At 38.1% G+C, this 11,726-nt stretch overlaps 1 protein-coding gene across 2 annotated transcripts; it reads right to left on the minus strand.

The window, feature by feature from the left end:
- Positions 1-371: 371 nt before the first annotated feature.
- On the minus strand, positions 372-4,757 carry LOC137952773 (DNA-directed RNA polymerases II, IV and V subunit 6A-like). Of its 2 annotated transcripts, none has more exons than XM_068799837.1 (7): positions 3,494-4,757; positions 1,796-1,891; positions 1,432-1,465; positions 1,144-1,319; positions 1,002-1,053; positions 835-902; positions 372-746 (listed from the first exon to the last, which is right to left on the minus strand). In XM_068799837.1, the coding sequence occupies exons 2-7, from the start codon at positions 1,828-1,830 to the stop codon at positions 677-679; spliced, it is 435 nt and encodes a 144-aa protein (XP_068655938.1). In that variant the 5' UTR covers positions 1,831-1,891; positions 3,494-4,757; the 3' UTR covers positions 372-676. The 2 variants fall into 2 exon arrangements, with proteins under 2 accessions (XP_068655938.1, XP_068655939.1); XM_068799838.1 differs by having other exon boundaries at positions 1,147-1,319; positions 3,494-4,754.
- Between the last annotated feature and the right edge of the window lie 6,969 nt (positions 4,758-11,726).

The following is an 11,726-nucleotide window of genomic DNA, read 5'->3' on the forward strand; positions in this document are numbered from 1 at the left end:
GGACCTTGGGTAATTTCCAGTGTAGGGGACTATGCAAAGGGGATAGCTAGGGACTAATGAGGAAGGACCTTGAGTAATTTTCTAAAGATTTTTTAATTTTTTAAAGATTTTATGATACATTAGAACGACATTATTTTCACCTCTTTTTATGATTTTATAAAAAAATTAAATTATTTTTTGTTATTTTCCGTATTCCGTTTTACTGTTTAATAAACAAGTGATATGCTACATACACATCAGCTTATTCTATAAAACAATAATACCACATATCAAATGAAATGAAATACGGAATAGTTTATTCTATCGGGTTTATAAACCCTTTACTCTTCTTGTTCAAGATCATTCACTAACTACAGACTTACCGCATGAGGTATGTCAAGCCAGGGTTAAAATTATAAAAGGGCACTTATCAAGCACAACCACCACCTTGATGCATGCACAAGCTTTGCACATTTGTTTAAAATTTGGAGTACCCTGTTTCATGGCAAGCACTGAGAGTACCATTCTTCAACAATTTGTATTTGTTCATGGCAAGTAGTCAGTGTCAACATAACTCATACTTTTTTTGTTTTGGAGAAGAAAACAGAAGCCATACTTAGAAAAAAGCAAAATATAATATCAAGTCCAAAAGCATCATGGGAGATGATGGCAGTAAAACAAGTAGAAAGCATCCACTTCAGTCACCACCAACTTGTCTTTTCCAAGTGTCCTCGACTATAAGTTCATCGACACCCCAATCTTCATAACTGCCAAATGTTCCAGGGATACCAACTCACACTAAATTTCTGATTAAACATAAAAAGAAACAAGTGAAACTAATCACGAAAGACCTACCTTCCATCAGGCAGATATCGACGAATTGTGAATGGGATTTTGCGCTCTCTAACCTCTTTCATGGCAATCTGTAGTGACAGAAATAGACACATTTGAAACTTAAAACCAGGCCTAGAATGGGGTTTCTTTTACACAAAATAAGTTCTGGAGGCTTCACAGTTACTAACCTCCAGTGGATCAGCTTCACCCTCCTGCTCAACCACCACAGGGGTATTCATACTGTTCAAACAAAAATAACATTTCACAGGCATTGTCACACAAAAATTGAACTTAATAGTACTGACTAGGATTACTAGGAAATCATAGGACAACCTGATCTGCAGAGCCCGAGTACCAAGTATTCTAGCATGCTCATATTTAGTCATGTATTTCGATGTCTTTTGAGGCCGCTGAGTTGCTGCTTCCTTTCCTTTTGCCTCACCTTCAGGTTCAAGAGTATCAGGAATCTCTTCATTGTTATTATCAACCTCCTCTTCATCACCTTCCTGCAAACAACCAAATTTATCTCTAAGGATTCGTTTCACATGTTTGAACCTGCAGAATCTACCGCAAGTAGCATCTAAAATTAACTCATACAAATGGGAACTGATCATTTACCTCAATCTCTGGTTCCGGAGGCTCATCCTCATATCTGCACAGTACTTTGAAACATCAAGACTAAACAGTAGTTGCCATTCAAAAAAAAAAAAAGGATGATGCAGACTTCATTGAAAGTTGACAAAGCAGCTGTGTCAAAATAAAAATGATAAACCAGCAAGCCTATACAGCAGAAGCAGGTCTAGAAGTATTCATCGCTCACTTGAAAGTTATGAGATTGAGGTGAAATAGCAAAGAGATGTGATGGTATGCTGTCACAGACTGCATATAGTGTTTTGTAAATTACAACAATACCCTCTTTAGCTTAAGAATGAAGACTTCTGAATTTCTTTAGTCCACGTCATTATAAAAAAACATAAATTACCCCATGTCCACGTCATTATAATCTTCATCGGCCATTGCTGTTGCAGCTTACTCAGTAACTATTCCCCTCTCTTTAAAAAAAACACTCAACTGAAGCCTGAAAAGAACAAAAGAAACCTTACACAACAGATTCCTCGTGTCCAATTGTAGAACAGAAGAAGAACCAAATCAAAGAGGGAACATCTAAACTTTAAAGAAAACAAAAGCAAATGGAGACTCTCGCTGCAGCCAATTGCATATATCAGAGAAAAGATATTAGCTTTAAAATGCTCGAGCAAATAGGAAACAAAACCATTCAGACTAAGATAGGACATAATAAAAGATTACCTGTTCAAGACAGACAAGAGACAACAACAAATCGACTGCAAAAGAGAAGAAACGTATTCAAGGCGAATTCATTGTGGAACAACAATAACTGAGTGTTACACTAATCTTTTTGGTAGAATTGACAGGAGTGTCTATCCTTTGTAAATTATTAGGGGTAGAATCGAGCCAAGCTTGAGCTTACATGAGCTTGAGCTCGGTTTGACATCTAAAACTTCGCTCGAGCCTATAATTGAGGTCAAAACTTGAGAGCAGATCAAGCCAGAGACCATCTTGAGTGGCTCAAGCTCATCTGGCTGTCATTCTTATCAATACGCAGTCTCAGGAACATCAAATCTTATCAGTAAAAAGCTTCAAGTCATCAAAAGCCATCTTCATCGTTGTTATATCTTAATTTACATGGGGTGCATTAACCAAAAACAGTGAGAAACTCATACGCTGTTTGGGTGGAAGTATTTTGATCCCCTCATTCAGCGGCTAGTAAAGATTATTGTATCATAGGATTAAGGAAAACATAGTAATGGTTCTCCCCATCACAAATTTTAAAAAACAAGGTGGCTTGTTGGTCCTTGTAAGTATTGATTCACAGAAATTATGGAATTATATTTACAGAAACAGGCTTCATGAAGCTCTCTCTAGCAAGTTCCCCACAGTTTAACCATACAACTGATGATACAACAGCATATATGAAAATAACATATACTAAGCAATAGAATAAAAAAACACATATGAAGACAAAATTTAATAAACAACAGTATAAGACAGCATAAACTGCACAAACAGCAAGACATATATGAAAACAGCATAAAGAACAACTTCCCACACCTAATCTCCTGAAAGCTTTAAGCTCTTATCTAAAACATCCAAACTCCCAGCTAAATAGAAAAGCTCTTGCTACTGAACTAGGATTTTATGCAGGAGAAGCAACAACAACTGATGGTATTTATAAGCAGTATAGTGCATTGTAGAAAGACATAAACTGTTCCAGTTGGCGTTCGTTAGGTCAATTTTCTAGCTTTCTCCTAAAAAATTATGTAAAAGATAGTATTTTCTCTACCGGTTTTGAATTAACTAGGATACGAAAAATATTTATCTTCACGTTATATGCTAGATTCTGAGCGATTCAGAATTAACTCGAGGAGTATAACAGTTTCTACTCCTTGTATGCACCAAATACCTAACTGATCTTCTTGGTGAGAAAATAAACCGTAATTCTAGATTTCTTATTACCAAAGCACAGCTGATTTTTGTCTATCTTTCTCTTCAAGAAAAAGAAGGGGACAGACCAAGGCCTTATGACAAAAGAGGAGAGCGAAACCTAGAACGACAGCACTCCGACAACGAGACACCCTGGACAGAAAACAGGCAAGAATACCTCAGAGATCTTTCTCTACTGGACTCCAATCCCATACTCTGATTTGAAGAGACTACTAAAAGAAAAGAGAAGAATGGGAACCATCGAGTTTCTTCAACGAACAATCAATTCTCTGGGTCTTCCTTTCTTAGTGTCGTTGGGTCTCCAGTGGTAAGCTCTCCGACTACTGGCTTGGCAAGGCTGGCCTTCTATTAAACATGATAAGCCCCGACCCTAAGCCCGAAGCTCACTGAACAGATAAGAAGACGAACCGAAGGGAAATTCATCCCTTTTCCTCCCCTCTCTTAGGTGAGACACTCGTAGCGTCAAGTGTCGCGGGCGTCGGGCGGAATATTAGAGGCAGAAACAAAAAAAAAAGTTTCCAATCTCTTCCATGTGTATTTCTTGGTTATAGCTCATCTCATCATGGTTATCTTTGTTTTCATGTTCCCACTACCAGAATGTATGTTTCCAGGGACGTACTATTTGATGAAAACACATTCCCCTTCTCTATCTCGTCCACACACCCTCCCATTCAAAATCTCACCTCACAAAATAGCTCCATCCCCTTGCCCATTGCCAACTTAAGTCCTCATCCAATTAATCCTTTGCCTCCTGACGCTGGCCAAATTGATTCTTCATCTCCTCCTAATTTACCTCCCACCTCATCTGCCGTAGAATCCAGCCATTCCTCCGAAACTCTATCCGATGCCTCTCGTCAACCCTCTGCTTCTCCTTAGGGCACAAAATCACTCGTCTTCCCCAATCGTGCCCTTACCCATCGAGCATCCCTTTCCAAACACTCACATCATGCAAACCAGAGCTAAATCAAATACAACCTGTCCCAAAATCCGAACGGACGACACCATTTCTTGCCCTTTACCTCGAGCTCATGTGACCATCATCCCCGATGAACCACAATCTGTCACCGAAGCTTCAAAATATTCAGAATGGCGACACGTGATGCAACTGGAAATCGATGTCCTCATGTCCACCAACACCTAGTCCTTAGTTCCCCCTGCTTCAAATCAGAATCTTGTTGGCTGTTGATGGATATTCAAAACCAAGCTTCTGTCAAATGGTTCTATCGAAAAGCGCAAAGCCAGACCGGTCGCCAGGGTTACAGTCAACTCCAGGGTTTGGATTACAACGAAACTTTCAGTCCTGTGGTGAAACCCACTTCAATCAGGTTAATTCTCTCAATTGCAATTTCTTCTCGCTGGCCGATACAACTGTTAGCCATCCAAAATGCATTTTTGCATGGGACTCTCGATGAACAAGTCTTTATGACTCAGTCACCAGGGTTTGTACACCCTCAATTTCCTCGTTATATCTGCAAGCTCAACAAAGATTTATATGGCCTTAAACAGGCTCCCCGAGCCTGGTATGCACAATTGAGTTCTCGGTTACATGAATTGGGTTTTAGTGTTTCCAAATCCGATTCATCGTTGTTTATCTATCAGCATAACTCAGTGATTGTGTATTTTCTGGTATATGTGGATGATATAGTGCTTATTGGCTCCAATTCGGATGTTCTAAAACACATCATTTCAGTTTTAAGTACTAGTTTTCCTCTTAAAGACTTGGGGCCTTTATACTATTTTTTGGGAATTGAATGTCATCGTACCAACACTGGACTGAAGTTATCTCAAATGAAATACATTGTGGAGTTACTCAAAAGGACGAACATGTTGAATTGCAAGCCTGTCGGCAGTCCTATGTCTCCATCCACCAAGTTATCTGCCTTTGATTCAACTTCTGTAGAAGACTCTTCCTTTTATAGAAATATTGTGGGAAGCTTGTAGTACTTACTGTTTACAAGGCCAGATCTTGCATTCTCTGTCAATCGTGTGTGCCAATTTATGCATGCTCCATGTATATCTCATTGGCAAAGTGTTAAAAGAATTTTACGGTATTTAAAACACACATTGGACTATGGTCTTTGGATTACACCATCTCCCATTTCTTCTCTTTCTCTGGCTGCCTACACCGATGCAGATTGGGCAGGGTGTCCAGATGATAGAAAATCAACTGGTGGCTATTGTGTCTTTTATGGCAAGAACTTGGTTTCCTGGAGCTCCAAGAAGCAATCAACCATAGCTAGATCAAGTACGGAGGCAGAATATAAAGCACTAGCTCATGCTACTTGTGAATTATTGTAGCTGCAATCACACCTCTCTGAGTTAGGAATATTTTTAACTATACCCCCTACTCTTTACTGTGATAATTTGGGGGCCACTTACCTCTCCATGAAGCCAGTAATGCACTCCCGTACCAAGCATGTTGACATTGACTATCACTTTGTTTGGGATCGCATTCAAGCCAAAGTTTCATTTCTATCAAGCAAAGATTAAGTTGCTTATATATTTATAAAACCATTGTCCACTACCAGATTTTCAACATTGAGATCGAGCCTCACCATTCTTCCCGATAAGCTCGGCTCGCAGGGGCATATCAACAATACAGAGAAAGGCACTTCGTCTACACATACAAAGGATGTGCCAAACAAGAATCTTCTAGAAGAAAACTGTTATACATGTGTCCCTTTATTACTTGTAATTCTGAGCTATTGTTACTCACTTAAGGTATATAAATACCCTTTGTATCCTCTCTGTAATTCAAGAAACAGAGCACAGAAATGAGATAAAGAAATATTGTTTTATCAATACCAGACGAAAGAAAGAACTCAAAAGAACAGGTTGAAGATTTTATAGCTTACCTATTGGGTACGCGGCGTCGAACAGAAAGGAGAGCTGAAGGGCAACTAAGAGGGAAAGAGAAGATTGATCAAACAAAAGTTCAGGGCTCGAGCCGAAGTCTCATGCACATCGGACAATTTCCGAACTGTCCGTGTTTGTTCAGGTAATCAAAGGCATAAATTTAGTAAATTTTCGCTTCGTAAATTAATGACAAAACTATCCTCAAGGAGGGTTTGGAGGTTGCAATAGGGTAAAGACATTCTTATATAGTGAGATAATGGTTGATTGGATGGCTAAGATAGTCGTTGATCATGATCGGGTGGCTGCGTCCTCTCGCTTTTCGCTTCAGACCAGTGCGAAAGAGAAAAAAAAAATTTTGCGGCTAACGAAAAAAATAGCAGTTTTCTGTTAGAGAATCTCAATCAGCGACACTGCGGGTCGGAATTCCGCCGGAGATGGGTGACTTGGCGGGCAACAACAACGGTAAACAAAGAGCTCTGATTTTTCGGCTCTGTTTCTTCAGCCACGAGATCCGAAGATTTTCGGTTTTCTTTCTTCAGCAACGGGATCCGAAGATTTTCAGCTCTCTTTCTTCAGCAACGGGATCCGAAGAATTTAGGCTCTGGCACCGGCGGGTGGACAGAGAGCTCTATTCCTTCAGTGACGGGGGGTCTCGTTTTGATTTTCGAGATCATCCCGAAATTTTTCAACTCTGGAGAGGACTCGCTCTCTCCTTTCTCCTTCTACGGCTTCGGCATTGGAACATGGGAAAATCGAACGGAAGACGAAGGCTACGGCTGCCGCTTCCCATGTTTGTTTAGGTAATCAAAAGCATAAACGTAGTAAATTCTCGCTTCATAAATTAACCAATAGCAAAAATACATTCTTATATATATAATGAATAGACGTTGATCCGATAGTTGAGATAGTCAAAAAAAAAATTGAAAGGATTTCATATGAAATTCCATTTAAGTTGAAAAAGTGAGAAATTTTCATTAAAACTATCTCTACTACAGATCCAACATCATCTATAATGCAAGAAAAAGACTATTAGATACTCAATTTTACCTGACTAGTTGTTCTATTGTTCTACCCATGTAAGGATTTACCAATTTATTGCATAGCTTTATTAAATAGAGCATATAAAGTCTAGAACTCAAGTTGGTTAGCAAATACAAGAGATCGATTAAACTAAAGCTATATAGATACTCAAGGTATATAGATTTGGAGCCTTGTGTAAAAATTAAATTGAGCTCCTAATTTTTGTGGTAGTATGGAATTTTGCACTTGTTAACTAGAATGTGTGTTTATAATTGAATTACTACGGACACGATTCATGGGTCACGTATGAGTGCAGTCAAGCAAAGATCCACTAACATTAGCCAAACAAGTAGCAAACAAAGATTTATTTATTACTTCATAATATAGAATAGGAGAGGGATTCATTGAAGCCCCATGTGAGGCACATGTTATGTTCCTTTCCTAGTCCACAAGTGACACTTGAAACCGTGGCTTGTAGTTCAAAAATGTTGCTCGAGGACCCGGAGGGGGTGTCACCCATGCATCACAAAGGGGCATCTCATGTGTCGCTTCCCGTTCTATGTTAAGACGTTAGCTTATCCAAACTTTTATGGGTCCAAATTATTATTGTAGCTCTTTCTTTACTCTTCACCAATACAAATTGCCCAATTCTTAGTGATACTACCATCGTAATTAGCATCTCAATTGTATGATTTCAATGTATGTGCACAATAAAATTTGTAAAACTCAACTTTTAAAGTTTGAAAAGATATGGGATAGCCCAAGTTTAATGTCTAATGTAATAGACTCACCAGCAAACGAATAGTGAACTCAAACTAATTTATTTCAAGATAAGTTCAATCTAGTTCAACACAAAAACACCAAGGACACACTGAATTTCAAAATCACAAAGAGGCTTATTAGCCTTTTCAAAATATCTCCTTGTTTTGGAATTTATGAAATGATTTTGTTAAAAAAAAACTCCCTTTCATGTCTCCTTGTTTCCAAACTACTTGCATTCCTTCTTGAGCGATATGAGAAAATCTGCCTAGACCTTTGTCCAATAAGGCATAAGCTCCATGCCTGAGCACTCTTTGATAGAGTACAGTTAATTCTAGAGTCTTGTCATGTTAATTGTTCTAGCATGTGAATTCGAAGTGGTTGTTGTGTGATTTGAATTTGAGGTGCATTTAAAAACCATTTTTCATTGCTCTTATCTTTTGAAATCGTTTGATTGAACTTGGTCTAGCAAATCTAAACTCAAGATTAAGATCCTTGACTAAAGAGCTTGATTTGTGAAATCATATTTGGCTCGAGTTGGTTAAATTTAAAACTTCCATTTTTAAAACTAATCCTTTCATCAAGCTTTGATTCAAAATGTGGCCATCCAAGGACCTAGAGATGTTGTATACATTGAATAGGTATTTATGATTGTGTGCATATTATAGTTCTTGAATTGTGAAAGCTGGCTATTAAGAGGTATATTGGAAGATATGAACAAGTTGGGGGGTCATTGATGTAATTAGCTTATATTTTTGTCTCTTATTCACTCTTACTAGAGTGAAGGGTGTAATTATAATATTGGTACTTTTAACATCTATAAATAAAGCTTAAAGGAGAGGGTTTGGACAAGTTCATAACCCTTATCTTTCTCCTCTTTTCTCCCCTTCGTGTGCTCTCTCATCTTCCTCTCCTAGATGTCCTTTCTTCTCTCTTCTCTCTTCTTCTCCTCTCTTCTCCTTCTTCTTTTTCCTTCTCTCTTTTGGCGAAGGAAGTAATCTATGGAGTCTTGAAAATCAACAAAGTATAATAGACCTTAGAAGCAATTTGTTGTACATGTTGTAAGGCAACTCCAATCTTAGTGGAACTCCAAAGTGCCAAAATACTTTGCGAGTGGATTAGCAACCCCTATTAGGATTGTCAATCACCATAAATCCAACATGTATATTTTATATTGTTGAATTTAGGACCCTATGACTGAAATCTCGAGCAAGATCAGAGAGGGAGAAGAAAAAAAACAAAGAGAGAGAGAGAGAGAGAAAGCTTGGGTTGAGAGGAGAAAAGAGAAAAGAGAGAAAAATAGTTTAGGATAGAGAGAGAGAGAGCTCGGGTTAAGAGGAGAGAAGAGAAAAGAGAAAAAAAAAGTTTAGGATAGAGAGAGATTCTTCATGAGTTGAGAAGCGGAGAGTTTGATTGGACCCTTTAACCAAATGGAATAGAGTAATTTGGACAGCAACATTGACATAGCCATTGTTGGATCGGTTTTGTGTTGGGTTATGGTTTTTTAGTCTGGAGGGGAGAATGGGGCTTTAAATAGAGGAGTAGTGAGCTCCTTCCCACTTCTTTTCTCTCGTTCGTCATTACTGGTCGGTGGGAAATTGGTGGCAAAGGTGAAGACGGTAAAACTATTTCCTCATTTCCACGAAGCACGGGTTTCTGATGGTTAATGCAAAATGGAGCAATTCTACTCTCCTTTCTATGTTAAAAAGTCAGGGAAAGGTGGCAAAAACGTATAATAAATAAGAAGGGACCCCGCGTCACACTTAACACACATATATGCATTCAAGTCACATTATAATTTGCCATGGCTTGGTGCGACAACAAAAATTGTTGTTGATCGGGCGGCTATGCGATAGTTGTTGATTAGGGATGACTGAGATAGGGTTTTGCATATTTATCACTAAATAGTTTTTTGTATTAAATGATTAACATATTATTTTATCAGTATCTTTATTTTATCACCAATAATTATTTTATGTACTTATTTAGCACTTGGAACAATTTATAAATATTTACTAAAAATATATTATGACTCTCAAATGCATAATAAAATAATTGAAAAAATTTACTTTTCACTCTCCCCTTTTGTTCATCATATGAAATGAATCTTGGATCTTTCTTGGCTAAAAATAAAAAAAAATGAGAATTTGATTATTATTATTCCCAAAAATAGTTGACTTGTCGAAAAAATAGTATGTGACTTTAAAGTAGGGGTGGCATCGAGTTAAGCCATGCCCAAACCTGCCTATGTTCGAGTCGAATTTGATTTAAATATTTCAAACTCGAGCTCGAGCTGAGCATATCCTCGAGCCTAAAATTGTAATCAAGCTCGAGCTCAATAATTTTAATCGAGTTCGAGCTCTAACCTACATTTAAAATTTGCATAAAATACAAGTCAAATAAATTATATATAAAATTATGTATACATTTTACATAAAATTGGGTATAACCTTTACTTAACATTGGATATAACCTCTGTACATTAACCCTATATAAAATTATCTATACTCTATGTATATAATTATTCATAAAAACTGCATAATTATGCGTAAAATTTATTCAATAATCAAACACAAAAATATTCTTTTGAAAAACAACGCTAGTTTTGTCCATTTGTCCTCAATCATATCGTTCTGATTCAAGGACTAGAAAACCAGATCATGGAGACAGAGAAAAGTTTAAGAAAAATGGTTTTGGATGACTTAATCGTATGCCCATTTTCGTTTTTCTTCGGAGCATGGATTCATACAGTAATAGTTCTGAAATGCTACCAATTTGTTCTTCAAAAAAATTTGAGTGCAGTTAGCATTAAGAGAGTACCTCAAACAATTAAAGTCTCTTCAAGAGCCATGAGGAAGAGACAGTCAGAGTTCAAGAAACAGTTTTATTTATTTATTTATTTTTTCACATGCTTATGATCTCGCACAAGTGAAGGATGCATGTGAGAAATCGCACAATGTCTTCACGTACAGGGGGGTGGGGTAGGGTGGGGATTTATTTCTCCCCCTACTTAGGTCTTTGGTTTTCTATCGAGACGACACGGGGCAGGGGGTTTAGCGGTGCCATCCAGAAGCTGTCGTCAGGGCTAACGACTGTGATGGAGGCAACAAAGACTAAAGCAACGACGAAGGCAAACGAGAGGAGGAAGAAATCGAACTGAGCAACAGCGAAGGCAGCCGACAAGCAGCTATCAATGGCGACAGAGGGGGCCACAACAGTGGACGAGAGGGGCTCGACGGTGACAAGGGGATGGCCTCCCGGTCTTGACTCCCAAACCCTTGTTAAGTTAACTAGTTGGATTGCAAGCTTTTGAACCTAACCGTGGTTCGGTCTAGCTTGGCTCGTTAACTCAAACAAGCCTTATCATATCTGGATCTCGAATCGAACCAAGCCGGAACCGAGTTGAGTTCGAGCCGCTCTCGAACCGGTTCGATTCGATGCCACTCCTGCTTGAAAGGAACATGGGACTATGGCCTTAATTGTAATTTTGCATTTGATTTGAATCGATTATGATATTGCTCGCTAGAAAAACCATGGGTGGCTTTTCACATTTCCAGGATCATCGGATTTCCACTTTGCTATTGCAAATTTCGAGGAAACATCTAATGCCTAGATTTCTCAAAAAAATTTCACTCTACTTTTCTCATTTCAAAAGTTTGGGAATTTCTCAAGTCTTCACTCCAATGATATTAATTCTCGGTAACAGATTTCATGGTCACAAGAAATATACACTATACGCTACAAAATGAGGAAAG

The sequence above is a fragment of the Aristolochia californica genome, unplaced genomic scaffold, assembly GCF_029961685.1.
Source record: "Aristolochia californica isolate CCGP_79_NKW_82.1479 unplaced genomic scaffold, dmAriCali1.0.hap1 SCAF_16, whole genome shotgun sequence".
Lineage (NCBI taxonomy): Eukaryota > Viridiplantae > Streptophyta > Magnoliopsida > Piperales > Aristolochiaceae > Aristolochia > Aristolochia californica.

Excerpts from the sequence above, each read along its gene's own strand:
- LOC137952773 (XM_068799837.1), bottom strand. The coding sequence starts at position 1,830 with ATGGCCGATGAAGATTATAATGACGTGGACATGGG. Across the intron at positions 1,320-1,431 it reads CTCCGGAACCAGAGATTGAG|GAAGGTGATGAAGAGGAGGT; the intron begins GTAAATGATCAG and ends GGTTGTTTGCAG. Across the intron at positions 903-1,001 it reads GTGAAGCTGATCCACTGGAG|ATTGCCATGAAAGAGGTTAG; the intron begins GTTAGTAACTGT and ends CTGTCACTACAG.